The sequence below is a fragment of the Salvelinus fontinalis genome, chromosome 18 (genome assembly GCF_029448725.1).
Source record: "Salvelinus fontinalis isolate EN_2023a chromosome 18, ASM2944872v1, whole genome shotgun sequence".
Lineage (NCBI taxonomy): Eukaryota > Metazoa > Chordata > Actinopteri > Salmoniformes > Salmonidae > Salvelinus > Salvelinus fontinalis.
The window spans coordinates 2,782,208-2,802,468 of NC_074682.1; the positions used below are offsets into that span (position 1 = coordinate 2,782,208).

A 20,261-nucleotide genomic window follows, 5' to 3' on the forward strand; every position below is an offset into this window, starting at 1 on the left:
CTCATGTTAAAGACAGGAAAAGGGAAGCTACTGGAGTCCTACAGCAAAGAAGTTGAATAGAACCTCCACAACCTTAACATTAACACAGCTCTAAGATTCTTCCTTTTCTACACTAAAAATGTTGGCCCTTATGTACCAAGAAGAGGAAGAAACATCTAATTGACTTAATTACCATAACAGTACGAGTATCAGTAAAGTATTGTATTACAGAGCCTTAGGAATGGCTTTCTCTAGAAGACCTGTCTATATTGTGTCCACATCTAATCGACTACCCACAGTATAGTGTTGCCGGAAGGCTGACTTGTTTAATGAAAGGGAAAGTTAATACAAGTGGGACTAGACAACTATCAGGGCTCCAGACTATTTAGTCGCATTTTGCGACCCTTTAACTTGGCTGTGCGAGTTACATTTAGAATGTGTAGCTTGCACCAGTGCGACCAATTCAATCTGGTCACCTCAATCCAATTGTCCCATTTTTTTTGGGGGGGGGGATCATGAATTTGTTAAACAGTAAAGTGTATTATCCTCAATATTCCTTTAATAAAAGTGTCTGCACTGCCGCTGTGCCTGCCTGGGGCTGTTATAATGAGCGAGCTTCTCACACTGTCTCTCCCCCTCATGTGCCCATCATGATTGTATAACATTTCAAAATTCAATTGCGGGGGGGGCGGGAACAAATTGTGGGGGAAAGAATTCTCCACAATAAAGAGAGGAGGGTCTCTGCTTTCTGTATGTATAATATAATGTATTTCTCAGCAATCATTATTGAGCTCAAAGCACACTGTTTTACAATCAAGTTATCTGATATGGCTTTGAAATACAGAGCGTGTGAAATCTGCCATCGTACGGTAGATTAATACATGGCTACTAGCAGTAGGTGTTCAATGTGTTTTGAGTTTCCACTTCCTCAGGTGGTGAATTAGCACCAATTGAATTAGGCCTATGTAATATTTTATAAAATACACTATATTTTCAGAATACGCTAAAATCTCAGGATATGAAATGAATAGGAAGAAGAAGAAGAAGAACTCATGAAACTGAACGGGATTCTTTTTATTTTATCATTTGTATTTTGTATTTCTACCTTTGCTTATTCGATCTGGTCGCTAACATATGCCTATGACTTGGCAGCGCATTCTTGTTTCAAAAACATTGAATCTGTGCTTCAGAACCAACAAGTTGTGTGTCTTGACTGTTGACCAATGACCAGTCATCGTCATTAGCGCGCAAAGGCAGGCGCACATATTCAGATTAGTGACCGGAAAGCGCTTGTTTCATTTTCTCAGGTTGTGTCTGGCAAAAACAGAGTAGCCTACTTACAGTACGTTAATATTATCCATGGAAAGTACTGTTTAGCAATCTGCTTCAGACGCTATCTGGTGATTTCATTGATCATCTTCATATTTCAGATAGGCCTAGTGTGGTTGGGTTATAATTATATACCTCAGTGGTGGTACTGGCAATATGTTTAAAGATAGCTGTAACATTGCACTACCTCAATACTTAGGGAATGAAGGTTTAACATATTCTGGCGAATGAATTATGACATTTGTGAGGAAGAAAAAGGCTACAGACGGATCATGTTTCCAATCCGATCCTGCATCCGCCACCTCCGCTGCTTACAGTTAGGCCATACCATCCTGCTTGCTCTGGAATCCAGAGGAGTGGTAATGCGACATGATATCCCTACTCGATATCAACGGCTAACATGAATGACTTTCAGATCAAAAAGCAGGTGTAAAACAAAGTTTATTTATGTATCTTGTGTTTATAAATTGCATCACTGTTTATGGCTGTAAAAAGTTTGAAAACCAGTGAGCTGACGAGCAGATTGCTGATTTGCTGTACAGGTATAGGATCGGGTGCAGCACAAACGTCAAATTGGAGTGAGAAACGATTGCCATAAATTAATATAAAAAAAAAAACTTTTGGGTGATCAAGAAAATTAACCATTTACTTTGCAAGCTCACCAGCAATGGGGCGTCAAGCAACAAGTATTAGCATAGACCTATTTGTCTTTTAGCATGTCAAAATTGCTTGAAATGTATAATTTACTTGAACTTGGAATTTGTTGTCAACATTAATTATTACATTTTTTTGTGTTGTAGAGAAAATAATGAAAAGGGCTGTTTTGTAGCCACAATAAATAAACAGAGATTAGTAGTAGTTGAAAAAGTCATTGCCTGTCTAGATTTATTTTACTTGACTTGAGACTTGAAAAATCTTTTGACTCGACTTGACTTGACTTGCTCTTACTGTAGAATGCACGACTTGGGCTTGACTCAAGACTTGACCCAATCTTTTTGGGACTCGACTTGAGACTTGGACCTTGTGACGTGTTTGTGACTGGGTCCCATGTCTGCTAGAGACCCTTTTGAGTTAATTTTACATTCACATCTGAGTCATTTAGCAGACACTTTTATCCAGAGCAACTTATCGTACTTAAAAAAAAGGCTGAACCAGCTATGTATAGGTAAATAGGTATGTCTGCCGTAATATTGATAGTTCCATGTTTTTCACTCTCAGGAGAAAATGAAAAATAATTGGAGGAGTGATTTGGCATTAGGAATATGACTATGGGCATATTTAATTGTATTATGCTACATAACTTAACTTATGTGTCACTTTTGTGCCACCTTCAAATTTAAATACTTTACTGGACTTAAGATGCAATGCCGAGTAATAACAAATCATATTCCAAGACGAGTCGAGCATTGATCAATAGGATTGGGTGGAAGTCCGTTTAATATTTCAGAGAATACTAATGATGTTTTTAAATGTGATTTTCAATAAATATTTGATGTGTTTCCCTTATTCTAAAGAGGGAAAGTGCAAATTAGATGTCATCATATCATTCAAACAGAGATGTGAGCTAATAGTAATGCATATGGGGCAAGGAATCAAATCAACTCAAACAGATCGCAAACAACAATAGGATTGCTTCAGGGCAGAAAGGCAGAAATGCAACTGGATTATGTCTGGTCGAAGTGTAAAACGTCTTGTAAAAGTGCAAACTGACGATATTGGACAGTTCCTGGCCACAATGACGCGACCTCACGTCAAAAACCACACTTAGAATTCCCTGCAATGTTGATAAAACCGTACTAACCATTCTTACCTCATACTCTTCCTTGAAGCCGTAGCCCTGGCCACACTTCATCTGGGTGATGTGCTGGAGGAGGTCGGCTACACGGATGGCTGGCTGGAACTGGCCTGCTTGGTAGGACATCTCTACTGACTCACAGCCCCCGTATGGGTACGTCTGGATGGTCAACGATGGCTGAGCCAACTCACTATGGCTGCTGTCTGTGGACCAAGGAGAACACACTCAGTATTCACTTACTCTGTGACATTTGGGGTAGCATTGAACCACATAGCGGTCAGTCTGTGTAAGAATGATTCAATGGAACTCATTTTAATATAATGAAATCTCTTTCTCCCAAACATATTGACTGTAGTACTCGGGCTGCCAAAACACTCAATCACTGTTAGTCCAACTTCTGGTATGCCAAGAGGGCCCTCCCCCGCCCTCCTTTCAGCAAATCTGACCACGACTCCATTTTGCTTCTCCCTTCCTATGGGCAGAAACTCAAATAGGAAGTACCCGTGCTAAGGACTATTCAACGCTGGTCTGACCAATCGGAATCCACGCTTCAAGATTGTTTTGATCACGCGGACTGGAATATGTTCCGGGTAGCTTCCGAGAATAATATTGATTAATACACTGTTTCAGTGACTAAGTTTATCAGTATAGGCAATGTTGAACCCACTGTGGCTATTAAAACCTACCCTAAACAGAAACCGTGGATAGATGGGAGCATTCGTGCAAAACTGAAAGCGCGAACCACCGCATTTAACCATGGCAAGGTGATTGGGAATATGGCAGAATACAAACAATGTAGTTGTTCCCTCTACAAGGCAATCAAACAGGCAAAACATCAGTATAGAGACAAAGTGGAGTCACAATTCAACGGCTCAGACACGAGACATATGTGGCAGGGTCTACAGACAATCACCGACTACAAAAGAAAAACCAGCCACGTCGCGGGACACCGACGTCTTGCTTCCAGACAAGCTAAACACTTTCTTTGCCCGCTTTGAGGATAACACAATGCCACCGACGCGGCCCGATACCAATGACAGTGGCCTCTCCTTCTCTGTGGCCGATGTGAATAAGACATTCCAGCGTGTTAACCCTCGCAAGGCTGCCGGCCCAGACTAGCCGCGTTGTTAGAGAATGCACAGACCAGCTGGCTGGTGTGTTTACGGACATATTCAATCTCTCCCTATCCCAGTCTGCTGTCCCCACATGCTTCAAGATGGCCACCATTGTTCCTGTACCCAAGAAAGCAAAGGTAATTGAACTAAATTACTATTGCCCCGTAGCACTCCTGTCATCATGAAGTGCCTTGGGAGACTAGTCAAGGATCATATCACTCAACCTTACCTGTCACCCTAGACCCATTAGACCCCTCACCCTAGACCCACTTCAATTTTCTTACCGCCCCAATAGATCCACAGATTATGCCATCGCCATCACACTGCACACTGCCCTGTCCCATATAGACAAGAGGAATACATATGTAAGATTGTTGTTCATTGACTATAGCTCAGCATTCAACACCATAGTACCCTACAAGCTCATCATTAAGCTCGAGGCCCCGCCCGCAACCACAGGGCTCTCCAGAAGGTGGTGCGGTCTGCCCAACGCATCACCGGTGGCAAACTACCTGCCCTCCAGGACAGCTACAGCACCCGATGTCACAGGAAGGCCAAAAAGATCATCAAGGACAACAACCACCCTGTTCACCCCGCTATAATCCAGAAGCACATAGAGGCTGCCGCCTACAGTATATACATAGACTTAAAATCACTGGCCAGTTTAATAAATGGAACACTAGTCACTTTAATAATGTCTACATATCTTGCATTACCCATCTCATATGTATATACTGTATCCTATACCATTCTACTGTATCTTATTCTATGCCACTCTGACATTGCTCGTCCATATATTTATATATTCTTAAATCCATTCCTTTACTTAGATTTGTGTGTATTGGGTATATGTTGTGTAATTGTTACATATTACTGCACCGTCGGAGCTAGAAGCACAAGCATTTCGCTACACCCACAATAACATCTGCTAAACAGGTTTATGTGACCAAAACAATTTGATTTGATTTCTTTCAGTGGAGACCTCTCTAGCGCTCTGCAGGTCATGAAAAACTTTAAAAGCATGAGATCTTCAAACTCTTACAGTTGGCTCTCCACAGACCCTGTTCCTAGACAACAGCCTTCCTTTATCTCTATCTCACTGCTACTCGGTCATTAATGTTGATATTCAAAGTTAAATGGATAATCCAAGAGACACTTTGCTTTACTACTTGAAATACATTCTTGTAATTGAGTCTTCCTAAGATTAAGATTGGTGAGATTGAAGTAGTACATGGCTTCTAATGAGTCCATTAAGAAGAGGAATCAGGAGATGAGTGGCAGAGAAATTCTCCATATTACAAGCAATAAATACCTAAAGTACCATTGCAAATGTGGTAGGCTAATATCACCCGTGTTTTATTAATGTGGCTATTATTTTCGACTGGCTCTAAGGAGGCGCAAGTGTCAAATTCACGTTAGTTTTCAATTTCGTTATGTCAAAACTGGCACACTGGCATTTTCCAGACCTAATTTACCTGTCTAACATCAGCTTGCTTGCACTGAGGTGGGAGGGGAGGCAATATTTGAGGTGTCCTTAAAAACAAGCGCAAAAGTGACTGAGTCTGAGTCCGAGTCTTCTCTTGTCTCTACTCCTCCCGTTACGGGGTCTGAGATGCCAAAGCTTCCCACCATTAGCTCTGACAAATTGAAAACCCTAGTCATTGGCGACTCCATTACCCGCAGTATTAGACTTAAAACGAATCACCCAGCGATCATACACTGTTTACCAGGGGGCAGGGCTACCGACGTTAAGGCTAATCTGAAGATGGTGCTGGCTAAAGCTAAAACTGGCGAGTGTAGAGAGTATAGAGATATTGTTATCCACGTCGGCACCAACAATGTTAGGATGAAACAGTCAGAGGTCACCAAGCGCAACATAGCTTCAGCGTGTAAATCAGCTAGAAAGCTGTGTCGGCATCGAGTAATTGTCTCTGGCCCCCTCCCAGTTAGGGGGAGTGATGAGCTCTACAGCAGAGTCTCACAACTCAATTGCTGGTTGAAAACTGTTTTCTGCCCCTCCAAAAAGATAGAATTTGTAGATAATTGGCCCTCTTTCTGGGACTCACCCACAAACAGGACCAAGCCTGGCCTGCTGAGGAGTGACGGACTCCATCCTAGCTGGAATGATGCTCTCATCTTATCTACCAACATAGACAGGGCTCTAACTCCTCTAGCTCCACAATGAAATAGGGTGCAGGCCAGGCAGCAGGCTGTTAGCCAGCCTGCCAGCTTAGTGGAGTCTGCCACTAGCATAGTCAATGTAGTCAGCTCAGCTATCCCCATTGAGACTGTGTCTGTGCCTCGACCTAGCTTGGGCAAAACTAAACATGGCGGTGTTCGCCTTAGCAATCTCACTAGGATAAAGACCTCCTCCATTCCTGCCATTATTGAAAGAGATCGTGATACCTCACATCTCAAAATAGGGCTACTTAATGTTAGATCCCTCACTTCAAAGGCAGTTATAGTCAATGAACTAATCACTGATCATAATCTTGATGTGATTGGCCTGACTGAAACATGGCTTAAGCCAGATGAATTTACTGTGTTAAATGAGGCCTCACCTAGTGACTAGTGACCATATCCCCCGTGCATTGCTAGTGTTGCTAACATTTACGATAGCAAATTTCAATTTACAAAAAAAAAAATGACGTTTTCGTCTTTTGAGCTTCATGAGATCTATGCAGCCTACTCAATCACTTTTTATAGCTACTGTTTACAGACCTCCTGGGCCATATACAGCGTTCCTCACTGAGTTCCCTGAATTCCTATCGGACCTTGTAGTCATAGCAGATAATATTCAAATTTTTGGTGATTTTAATATTCACATGGAAAAGTCCACAGACCCACTCCAAAAGGCTTTCATCATCGACTCAGTGGGTTTTGTCCAACATGTCTCTGGACCTACTCACTGCCACAGTCCTACTCTGGACCGAGTTTTGTCCCATGGAATAAATGTTGTAGATCTTAATGTTTTTCCTCAAATTCCTGGACTATCGGACCACCATTTTATTACGTTTGCAATCGCAACAAATAATCTGCTCAGACCCCAACCAAGGAGCATCAAAAGTGATGCCCTTCCAGACTCCTTCTGCCTACCCAAGTACGTCAGAGGACAAAAATCAGTTAACCACCTAACTGAGGAACTCAATTTAACCTTACGCAATACCCTAGATGCAGTTGCACCCCTAAAAACAAAACAAAATTGTCAAAAGAAACTAGCTCCCTGGTATACAGAAAATACCCGAGCTCTGAAGCAAGCTTCCAGAAAATTGTAACGGAAATGGCGCCAACCAAACTGGAAGTCTTCCGACTAGCTTGGAAAGACAGTACCGTCCAGTATCGAAGAGCCCTCACTGCTGCTCGATCATCCAATTTTTCCAACTTAATTGAGGAAAATAAGAACAATCCAAAATGTATTTTTGATACTGTCGCAAAGCTAACTGAAAAGCAGCATTCCCCAAGTGAGGATGGCTTTCACTTAAGCAGTAATAAATTCATAAACTTCTTTGAGGAAAAGATCATGATCATTAGAAAGCAAATTACGGACTCCTCTTTAAATCTGCGTATTCCTCCAAAGCTCAGCTGTCCTGAGTCTGCATAACTCTGCCAGGACCTAGGATCAAGAGAGACACTTAAGTGTTTTAGTACTACACATGTGACAGACGTGACAGAGTCTGGAGACGCCGTGGAGAACGTTCTGCTGCCTGCAACATCCTCCAGCATGACCGGTTTGGCGATGGGTCAGTCATGGTGTGGGGTGGCATTTCTTTGTGGTGCCGCACAGCCCTCCATGTGCTCGCCAGATGTAGCCTGACTGCCAATAGGTACCGAGATGAGATCCTCAGACCCGAGATGAGATCCTCAGACCCCTTGTGAGACCATATGCTGACACATGTACATTTGTGGCCTGCTGGAGGTCATTTTGCAGGGCGCTGGCAGTGCACCTCCTTGCACAAAGGCGGAGGTAGCGGTCCTGCTGCTGGGTTGTTGCCCTCCTACGGCCTCCTCCACGTCTCCTGATGTACTGGCCTGTCTCCTGGTAGCGCCTCCATGCTCTGGACACTACGCTGACAGACACAGCAAACCTTTTTGCCACAGCTTGCATTGATGTGCCATCCTGGATGAACTGCACTACCTGAGCCACTTGTGTGGGTTGTAGACTCCGTCTCATGCTACCACTAGAGTGAGAGCACTGCCAGCATTCAAAAGTGACCAAAACATCAGCCAGGAAGCATAGGAACTGAGAAGTGGTCTGTGATCACCACCTGCAGAATCACTCCTTTTTGGGGGTGTCTTGCTAATTGCCTATAATTTCCACCTTTTGTGTATTCCATTTGCACAACAGCATGTGACATTTATTGTCAATCAGTGTTGCTTCCTAAGTGAACAGTTTGATTTCACAGAAGTGTGATTCACTTGGAGTTACATTGTGTTGTTTAAGTGTTCCCTTTATTTTTTTGAGCAGTGTATATCTCTTGACACAGTGATGAAAATAATCATGGGCTCTAAACCTTCAAGCTGTATACTGGACCCTATTCCAACTAAACTACTTAAAGAGCTGCTTCATGTGCTTGGCCCTCCTATGTTGAACATAATAAACGGCTCTCTATCCACGGGATGTGTACCAAACTCACTAAAAGTGGCAGTAATAAAGCCTCTCTTGAAAAAGCCAAACCTTGACCCAGAAAATATAAAAAACTATCGGCCTGTATCGAATCTTCCATTCCTCTCAAACAATTTAGAAAAAGCTGTTGCGCAGCAACTCACTGCCTTCCTGAAGACAAACAATGTATACGAAATGCTTCAGTCTGGTTTTAGACCCCATCATACCACTGAGACTGCACTTGTCAAGGTGGTAAATTACCTTTTAATGGCGTCAGACCAAGGCTCTGCATCCGACCTCGTGCTACTAGACCTTAGTTCTGCCTTTTATACCATCGATCACCACATTCTTTTGGAGAGATGAGAAACCCAAATTGGTCTACACGGCCAAGTTCTGGCCTGGTTTAGATCTTATCTGTCGGAAAGATATCAGTTTGTCTCTGTGAATGGTTTGTCCTCTGACAAATCAACTGTACATTTCGGTGTTCCTCAAGGTTCTGTTTTAGGACCACTATTGTTTTCACTATATATTTTACCTCTTGGGGATGTCATTTGAAAACATAATGTTAACTTTCACTGCTATGCGGATGACACACAGCTGTACATTTCAATGAAACATGGTGAAGCCCCAAAATTGCCCTCGCTAGAAGCCTGTGTTTCAGACATAAGGAAGTGGATGGCTGCAAACATTCTACTTTTAAACTCGGACAAAACAGAGATGCTTGTCCTAGGTCCCAAGAAACAAAGAGATATTCTGTTGAATCTGACAATTAATCTTGATGGTTGTAAAGTCGTCTCAAATAAAATTGAAGGACCTTGGCGTTACTCTGGACCCTGATCTCTCTTTTGACGAATATATCAAGACTGTTTCAAGGACAGCTTTTTTTCATCTACGTAACATTGCAAAAATCTGAAATTTTCTGTCCAAAAATGATGCAGAAAAGTTGGTCCATAAATTTTTTGCTTCTAGGTTGGAATGCTCTACTTTCCGGCTACCCGGATAAAGCACTAAATAAACTTCAGTTAGTGCTAAATACGGCTGCTAGAATCCTGACTAGAACCAAAAGATTTGATCATACTACTCCAGTGCTAGCCTCCCTACACTGGCTTCCTGTTAAGGCAAGGGCTGATTGCAAGGTTTTACTGTTAACCTACAAAGTGTTACATTGGCTTGCTCCTACCTATCTTTCCGAGTTGGTCCTGCCGTACATACCTACACGTATGCTACGGTCACAAGACGCATGCCTCCTAATTGTCCCTAGAATTTCTAAGCAAACAGCTTGAGGCAGGGCTTTCTCCTATAGATCTCAATTTTTATGGAATGGTCTGCCTACCCATGTGAGAGACGCAGACTCGGTCTCAACCTTTAATTCTTTACTGAAGACTTTTCTCTTCAGTAGGTCATATGATTGAGTGTAGCCTGGCCCAGGAGTGTGAAGGTGAACGGAAAGGCTCTGGAGCAACGAATCGCCCTTGCTGTCTCTGCCTGGCCGGTTCCCCTCTCTCCACTGGGATTCTCTGCCTCTAACCCTATTACAGGGGCTGAGTGACTGGCTTACTGGTGCTCTTTCATGCCGTCCCTAGGAGGGGTGCGTCACTTGAGTGGGTTGAGTCACTGACGTGATCTTCCTGTCTGGGTTGACGCCACCCCTTGGTTTGTGCTGTGGCGGAGATCTTTGTGGGCTATACTCGGCCTTGTCTCAGGATGGTAAGTTGGTGGTTGAAGATATCCCTCTAGTGGTGTGGGGGCTCTGCTTTGGCAAAGTGGGTGGGGTTATATCCTTCCTGTTTGGCCCTGTCCGGGTGTAAAGGCAGTCAATGTTGTTCTCCTCCTCAAACGAGGAGGAGCATGGATAGGACCAAGATGCGGATTGAGGGAAATAAGCCATCTTTTAATGGAAACAGCAAAACAATACACTACAAAACTACAAAACAACAAATGTGACTAACCTTCAACTGTCCTGTGAGGACACAGGAACAAACACCCACAAAACACCAGTGAAACCCTGGCTGCCTTTGTATGACTCTCAATTAGAGACAAACAATACACACCTGTCTCTAATTGAGAATCATACCAGGCCGAACACAAAACCCCACATAGAAATACAAACATAGACAAACCCACCCAACTCACGCCCTGACCAACTAAAATGAATACAAAACAAAGGAAAACAGGTCAGGAACGTGACAGAACCCCCCCCTTAAGGTGCGAACTCCGGGCGCACCAGCACAAAGTCTAGGGGAGGGTCTGGGTGGGCGTCTGTCCACGGTGGCGGCTCTGGCGGTGGACGAGGTCCCCACCCCACCATAATCAATCCCTGCTTCTTTATCCCCCTCCCAATGACCACCCTCCCACTAACCCCACCTAAATGAAGGGGCAGCACCGGGATAAGGGGCAGCACCGGGATAAGGGGCAGCACCGGGACAAGGGGCAGCACCGGGACAAGGGGCAGCACCGGGACAAGGGGCAGCACCGGGACAAGGGGCAGCACCGGGACAAGGGGCAGCACCGGGACAAGGGGCAGCACCGGGACAAGGGGCAGCACCGGGATAAGGGGCAGCACCGGGATAAGGGGCGGCAGGTCCTGGCTGAGGGACTCCGGCAGGTCCTGGCTGAGGGACTCCGGCAGGTCCGGGCTGAGTGGCAGCTCCGGACTGTAGGGCAGCTCCGGACTGTAGGGCAGCTCCGGACTGTACGGCAGCTCCGGACTGTAGGGCAGCTCCGGACTGTAGGGCAGCTCCGGACTGTCGGACGTCTCTGGCAGCTCCTGACTGGCGGGCGTCTCTGGCAGCTCCTGACTGGCGGGCGTCTCTGGCAGCTCCTGACTGGCGGGCGTCTCTGGCAGCTCCTGACTGGCGGGCGTCTCTGGCGGCTCCTGACTGGCGGGCGTCTCTGGCGGCTCCTGACTGACGGACGGCTCTAGCGGCTCCTGACTGACGGACGGCTCTACTGGCTCGGGACAGACGGGCGGCTCTAATGGCTCGTGGCAGACGGATGACTCAGATGGCGCTGGGCAGACAGATGGCTCAGACGGCGCTGGGCAGACAGATGGCTCAGACGGCGCTGGGCAGACAGATGGCTCAGACGGCGCTGGGCAGACAGATGGCTCAGACGGCGCTGGGCAGACAGATGGCTCAGACGGCGCTGGGCAGACAGATGGCTCAGACGGCGCTGGGCAGACAGATGGCTCAGACGGCGCTGGGCAGACAGATGGCTCAGACGGCGCTGGGCAGACGGGCCGTTCAGGCACCGCTGGGCAGACGGCAGACTCTGGCCGGCTGAGACGCACTATAGGCCTGGTGCGTGGTACCGGAACTGGAGGTACCGGGCTGAGGGCACGCACCTCAGGGCGAGTGCGGGGAACAGGAACAGGGCACACTGGACTCTCGTGGCGCACTCTAGGCCTGGTGCGTGGTACCGGAACTGGAGGTACCAGGCTGAGGGCACGCACCTCAGGGCGAGTGCGGGGAGAAGGAACAGTGCGTCCAGGGCTCTGGAGACGCACAGGAGGCTTGGTGCGTGGTGCCGGAACTGGAGGCACTGGGCTGGAGACACGCACCATAGGGAGAGTACGTGGAGGAGGAACAGGGCTCTGGAGATGGACTGGAAGCCTGGTGCGTGGTGTAGGCACTGGTGGTACTGAGCTGGGGTGGGAAGGTGGCGCCGGATATACCGGACCGTGAAGGAGGACACGTGCTCTTGAGCACCGAGCCTCCCCAACCTTACCAGGTTGAATGGATCCCGTAGCCCTGCCAGTGCGGCGAGGTGGAATAGCCCGCACTGGGCTATGCAGGCGAACCGGGGACACCACCTGTAAGGCTGGTGCCATGTACACCGGCCCGAGGAGACGTACTGGAGACCAGATACGTTGGGCCGGCTTCATGGCACTCGGCTCGATGCCCAACCTAGCCCTCCCAGTGCGGCAAGGTGGAATAGCCCGCACTGGGCTAAGCACGCGTACTGGGGACACCGTGCGCTTTACCGCATAACACGGTGTCTGACCAGTACGACGCCCTCTTACTCCACGGCAAGCCCGGGGAGTTGGCTCAGGTATCCAACCCGGCTTTGCCACACTCCCCTTTAGCCCCCCCCAAGAAATTTTTGGGTGAGCCTCTCGGGCTTCCGTGCTAGCCGCGTACCCTCATACCTGCGCTCCTGGGCTGTGGCTGCCTTCTTCTCCTCCCGAGAGCGGCGATTCTCTCCCACCTTAGCCCAGGGTCCTTCTCCATTGAAAATTTGCTCCCAACTCCATTCCTCTTCTCTCCATTGCTTTAGTTCTTGTTCTCTCTCCTCAATCCGCTTGGTCCTGTTGTGGTGGGTGTTTCTGTAAAGGCAGTCAATGTTGTTCTCCTCCTCAAACGAGGAGGAGCATGGATAGGACCAAGATGCGGATTGAGGGAAATAAGCCATCTTTTAATGGAAACAGCAAAACAATACACTACAAAACTACAAAACAACAAATGTGACTAACCTTCAACTGTCCTGTGAGGACACAGGAACAAACACCCACAAAACACCAGTGAAACCCTGGCTGCCTTTGTATGACTCTCAATTAGAGACAAACAATACACACCTGTCTCTAATTGAGAATCATACCAGGCCGAACACAAAACCCCACATAGAAATACAAACATAGACAAACCCACCCAACTCACGCCCTGACCAACTAAAATGAATACAAAACAAAGGAAAACAGGTCAGGAACGTGACACCGGGGGTATCATCGGATGGGGCCACAGTGTCTCCTGACCCCTCCTGTCTCAGCCTCCAGTATTTATGCTGCAGTAGTTTATGTGCCGGGGGGCTAGGGTCAGTTTGTTATATCTGTAGTACTTCTCCTGTCTTATCCGGTGTCCTGTGTGAATTTAAGTATGCTCTCTCTAATTCTCTCCTTCTTTCTCTCTCTCGGAGGACCTGAGCCCTAGGGCCATGCGTCAGGACTACCTTGCATGATGACTCCTTGCTGTCCCCAGTCCACCTGGCCTTGCTGCTGCTCCAGTTTCAAATGTTCTGCCTGCGGCTATGGAACCCTGACCTGTTCACCGGACGTGCTACCTGTCCCAGACCTGCTGTTTTCAACTCTCTAGAGACCGCAGGAGCGGTAGAGATACTCTTGATGATCGGCTATGAAAAGCCAACTGACATTTACTCCTGAGATGCTGACTTGCTGCACCATCGATAACTACTGTGATTATTATTATTTGACCATGCTGGTCATTTATGAACATTTGAACATCTTGGCCATGTTCTGTTATAATCTCCACCTGGCACAGCCAGAAGAGGACTGGCCACCCCTCATAGCCTGGTTCCTCTCTAGGTTTCTTCCTAGGTTTTGGCCTTTCTAGGGAGTTTTTCCTAGCCACCGTGCTTCTACACCTGCATTGCTTGCTGTTTGGGGTTTTCGTCTGGGTTTCTGTACAGCACTTTGAGATATGAGATATGAGCTGATGTACGAAGGGCTATATAAATACATTTGATTTGAGTTGATTTTGAATTTCATGCAGCGCTTTTGGTAAGTTTTAAGACCCACAAAAAGCAGGTCTTAAAAGTAATGCAGTTGATAATAGCTTGGATTTTGAGAGTGGAAGCGCAGCCTTTTCAGCCATGGCACACATTGCCCATGGAAGGAGAGTACGGGTGAATTTCATATGATTAACCTTTATTTAACTAGGCAAGTCAGTTAAGAACAAATTCTTATTTATAATGACGGCCTAGGAACAACTGCCTTGTTCAGGGGCAGAACGACAGATTTTTACCTTGTCAGCTCAGGGATTCGATCTAGCAACCTTTCAGTTACTGGCCCAATGCTCTAACCACTAGGCTACCTGCCATCCCAAAAGAAACATAAAAAACTATTAAAAACTAAGCATATCCTACCCTCCCCTTGATCAAGGCTGGTTTAGCAGCATCACATATGTGCGTCTAATTATCCTGGACATTAGTCAAAAGTAGCCTATGAAAAAAGGGTTTTAATGGTGTACTGAGAGTTCCCTCACTCTTTTTCATTATTCACTATTCACATACAGTACCTGCATTTTGCTTGTTTAAGTAGGCGATCCGTCCCCATTATCAAAGAGCCCCCCTTGTCCGATTACCAAAGACACACTTCTCCAAACTTCCATTCAGTCCTCCTATAATGTCATATCAACGGCAGATTTTTGAGAGAATGTGCCTTGCACATACAGTGGTTCCTCATTTAAAAGTTGCTGTATAGCGCGGTATGCTGTGGTACGGTTCAGAGCTTTACAGTACTTGACCTTAATGATCAATTTAACCACCAGAGGGCATCTTTGAGCACAGCTACTACATCCTTTGACCACTGCATTTTGAGATTATGCATGACCTTTTATTGATCAAAAGGAACTGATCCTGGTCTTTATTAATTACGATGTTTTGCTCTTATTTTCACTAAATAATGACATGTATTAATATTAGGGTGTTTCTATTTTACAGTAGCCTATGTAGGCCTATAGCATACTGTACCTACCAAATCAGTTTATACAACTCCTTCAAAAATATAAATATGGGCAGAATATTGTATAAAATATGTATATGGTGAAAGACCGACAGTTGGTAGTTTCAATTAAATCTTTTTTCTTTCATTCAAATGTGAGTCTTTTCATTCTCGTTCCATTTAAGCCTACATTTAGGCCTGTGTGTGCACTGTGCCAACAGTGCAATGAAACGAGAGATGTGATTTATGATATTATGCTGCTGCCTCGGTCCTATCTATATTGTTGCTGGTTTAAAAAACAGTTTCCGTATTTTTCATTTCATTTGATTTAAAACCAAACCTATTCTAAATATTCACCGTCCAAGTGTTTGAATGCAACGCAATTTATTCAGCTATTTCTGGAGAAGTGCTAATGTGATCTGTAAGATGGTTCCATGATGTTTATTAAACATGACATTTTGCAAGCAGTATAATAGTAAGTGGATATTCCCCCTTTCTCTTTATATTGAATCTTTATCCAGCTCCTGTGAAAAGTTTGGATGTGCATATGTGACTCATTTAAGGAAACTTTAAGGAAAAGGTCACTACTTCACAGGAGAGCCATTTGAACGTGAACATTTTTTAAAATCAAAATCGTTTTTTGACAGAAATGCCTTCTGGAACATGTAAACGTTCATGTGCCTTAATAATAAACTTGAATGCCATCTGTAAATACAAATAAATTGTTAACTTCTTGCGACTATAGGGGGTGCTGTTTTCTCATTAGCATAATTTGCATTACAGATTAAACAGCTTCCTACTCAATTCTTGCTCGTACAATATGCATATTATTACTATTATTGGATAGAAAACACTCTCTAGTTTCTATAGCCGTTGGAATTTTGTCTCTGAGTGAAACAGAACTCAATCTACAGCACTTTTCATGATAGGGAGTCAGATTTCAAACATTTTGGCCACTGATCTGGAGTCAGTTTAAAGCTCACTGTAAATGCTATGGAGAAACAGACACTGCTTACGTCTCCCCCTGGATGTCAGTGCGTGATGACGCTTTGAATGGTGTCGATTGCGCAATTAGTTTCTCTATAAGACACCAAATAGCGGAAATAGCTTCCCTTTGCTGCCTGCGCCTTGTGGGCGAAGGACATCGGACTCGCCTCCTTCCAAGCGTTAGTTTAGCCAGTAATATTTCTCCGGTCATGTTTTTACCCGTTATAGGTGTTAATAACCTGTTTGGGGTGCAAGCCCGACCTCGGACCGAAAATGACAACAGCTGCAGAGCGCGAAATTCAAAATCTATTTTTTAAAAATATTTAACTTTTACACATTAACAAGTCCAATACAGCATTTGAAAGATAAACATCTTGTCAATCCAGCCAACATGTCCGATTTTTTAAATGTTTTACAGAGAAAACACCACATATATTTATGTTAGCTCACCACCAAATACAAAAGTGGACAGACACGTATGAATTATGATTATGAAGTATGAATTATGATTGAAGTAGCATGCACAACCAACCGAAATAAACTAAAACCAACCTAAAGAGCCCAGAAAAAACGACCTCAGATGACAGTCATATAACATGTTACACAATAAATCTATGTTTTGTTCATAAAAAGTGCATATTTTAGCTATAAATCTGTTTTACATTGATGCTACCCAAAAATGCTAATACATAGCTACAGTCTGAATCCAGCCGGGAGTAGCCAGAGAAAATACATACACCAACGTCGGCTACTAATTACACCTCATAAAACATTTCAGAAAAACATATGGTGGATAACTAATGAAAGACAGATATCTTGTGAATACAGACAACATTTCCGATTTTTGAAGTGTTTTACAGCGAAAACACAATATATCGTTATATTAGCTAACATCATAAGCTAGCATAAGGCAGCATTGATTCTAGTCAAGCGCTAGCCTAGCATAGTTAGCAGCGTTAGCATTCAACAGTTCGACATATATATGAAAAAGCATCCCAAATTGGGTCTTATCTTTCTTGGTACTCCATCAGAATGTTGTAACGGGGTCCAATGTCCAGTAGAGTCTTTAGTTGGGTTCCAGAACGAATGATTTCCCTCTTTGGTTAGCTAGCACGGTAGCATTGCTGCGCCAGAAAGCGTTTCTTCAAAAAATTCTTCCGTCGTTTCACATCTAAAGTCCAGAATAAATTGCAATAATATAATTAAAGTATATTGAAAAAACAACCTTTAGGATGATTTTGTGACATGTAGCAAATAATATCGTAGTCAGGCATCATATTCAAAGTTATCTACCTTGTTCCAGAAGCCGAGATCAAATTATCCTTCGCGCCCGGATTTTTATTTTAACTGCGCAGGTCTCACAAGAAGTTCTGTTATTCAGTCCAGGGACGAGATATTCGACCCCTTTCAATTCTCACTTCCGCATTACAGTCTGACGTACGCCTCTGACGTGTCCCTATGGTCCCAAGTCAAATGGCCTTTTATAGAGAAGGTCTTAAAGAGACACATCGCATTTTGGGAAACTCAATTCGGCTGGGAAAATGGCTGTAAAAATATTTCTGTTCGACTTAGAGAAACAATTCAAACCTTTTTAGAAACTACAGACTGTTATCTATCCAACAGTAGTAAATATATGCATATTGGAAAATAAAAAGTTTCTTAGGAGGCCGTTTGAAAATGTGCACACATTTTCCAGTTTTTTCAATATTCAGCGTGCAGCCATAACAGGATAACAGCATCATAAGGTAGTTAATTTGAACCGTTGTATAGCAATTTATATCCTTTTAGTGCGATTTTGGGGCATTGCTTTGTTGTGCACTTTGACGCGCTGGGCACATTTCGGGGTCCCGGTCGTACGTTAGTGGGCATTTAGACGGACAAGTGGACATCTTTCGACCAAAAGAAGATTAGACCCAAGAAAGGATTCTTTGCCCAAGATTCTGATCGAAGAACAGCTCACAGTAAGAACAATTTATGATGATAAATCGTGTTTCTGTCGAAAAATGTTAAACGCTTACGCCGCCATTTTGTTTTGTATAGCTTCGCTTGGCGCAACCTGTATTGAAAAGTAAGGATAATTTAAAAAATGTAAATCAGCGATTGCATTAAGAACTAATTTGTCTTTCGATTCCTGTCAACCCTGTATTTTTTAGTCAAGTATATGATTAGCTATTGATTAAACTAGATCACTCAAAGATCGCGACCGACATTTCCAGGCTTGTTTTGCTACTATTTTCATTGTATAACCACGTTTTTTTATGGCTAAATATGCACATTTTCGAACAAACTGTATATGTATGTTGTAATATGATGTTACAGGAGTGTCATCTGAAGAATTCTGAGAAGGTTAGTGAAAAAATTAATATATTTTGGCGATGATACGATATCGTTCTCTTTGGCTAGAATCAGTGCTCGGGTAACGTTTGCGTATGTGGTATGCTAATATAACGATTTATTGTGTTTTCGCCGTAAAACACTTAGAAAATCTGAAATGTTGTCTGAATTCACAAGATCTGTGTCTGTCAATTGCTATGTGCTGTGTATTTTTAAGAAATGTTTTATGATGAGTAAATTGGTAATACACGTTGCTGTCTGTAGTAATTCTAGGAGCTTTGGTGAGATTTGTGATAATGGCTGCAATGGCAAACTATGATTTATACCTGAAATATGCACATTTTTCTAACAAAACCTATCCTATACCATAAATATGTTATCAGACTGTCATCTGGTGAGGTTTTTTCTTGTTTAGTGGCTATCAATATCTTAGTTTAGCCGAATTGGTGATAGCTACTGGTGTTGAGAGAAAATGGTGGACAAAGAAAAATTGTGATTTTTGCTAACGTGTTTAGCTAATAGATTTACATATTGTGTCTTCCCTGTAAAACATTTTAAAAATCTGAAATGGTGGCTTTATTCACAAGATCTGTATCTTTCATTAGGTGTCTTGGACTTGTGATTTAATGATATTTAGATGCTACTATTTAATTGTGACGCTATGCTAGCGATGCTAATCAGTGTGGGGGGGGTGGGGGGTGCTCCCGGATCCGGGGTAGAGGCTCGTTAGAGGTTAAATTACAAGCCTAGTTGGTTTAGCCACGGAAAAAGGTGGGAACCTTCCCACTAGCCATGATTGGCTAAGATAATGGATGGACTGGACATGCCGAGAGATGACTTCGGATTGGTCTGCCATATAGCACACTTCTGTCTATAACATGAGCTGGTCAGTATGTGTAGGTAATCTTTGCTAAACAACTTTTTTGGAAAAATATCATGTAGTAGAACTGCAAAAGTGTTACTCTCCACTTTCTGGAAGTCCAAGTTTTGAAATCAGTGGAATGCCTGGTGGAATTAGAGTATGATAGCTAAGGAGATGGAAAACAATTCTGGGGTTTGATTGCAAATAAGCAGAGGGAGTCAAAAAGAGAACACCCAGAAGGCTGTTGTATAAAACACCTGCCTCCGGATTACATCTTCAAACTAAAGGCAACCATGGCATCAGTGACAGAGCGGGAGAAGCGTCCATTCTTGTATACGGGTAATTCTGTCAGAAAGTAATTTTCATTTCAAGTTAAAGTGTACTGTTTGGTAGCTAGCCTGTCTAGGATGAGGGTGCCGCTAGCGGCACTCCCCCCCCACCCCCACTGAAAAACCAGTGCCGTGAAATTCAAAAAATATATTTTTTAAAAATATTTAACTTTCACACATTAAAGTCCAATACAGCTAATGAAAGACACAGATCTTGTGAATCCAGCCAACATGTCCGATTTTTAAAATGTTTTACAGGGAAGACACAATATGTAAAGATGTACATCTATTACCTAAAAACACATTAGCATAATCCACCATCTTTTATTTGTCCACCAACACCAGTAGCTATCACCAATTCGGCTAAACTAAGATATTTATAGCCCCTAACCAAGAAAAAAACTCATCAGATGACAGTCTGATAACATATTTATGGTATGGGATAGGTTTTGTTAGAAAAAAGTGCATATTTCA

General features: G+C 43.9%; 1 protein-coding gene across 17 annotated transcripts in view; it reads right to left on the minus strand.

The window, feature by feature from the left end:
• LOC129814814 (receptor-type tyrosine-protein phosphatase T) overlaps positions 1-20,261 on the minus strand; it is a 561,458-nt gene that overhangs the window by 105,177 nt on the left and 436,020 nt on the right. For 11 of the 17 annotated variants that reach the window (XM_055867855.1, XM_055867868.1, XM_055867867.1 and 8 more), the window contains one exon: positions 3,110-3,306. In XM_055867855.1, the coding sequence (XP_055723830.1) occupies positions 3,110-3,306 (197 nt within the window). The remainder of the gene's footprint in view (positions 1-3,109; positions 3,307-20,261) is intronic. The other 6 variants (XM_055867863.1, XM_055867858.1, XM_055867856.1 and 3 more) reach the window with 1 other exon arrangement.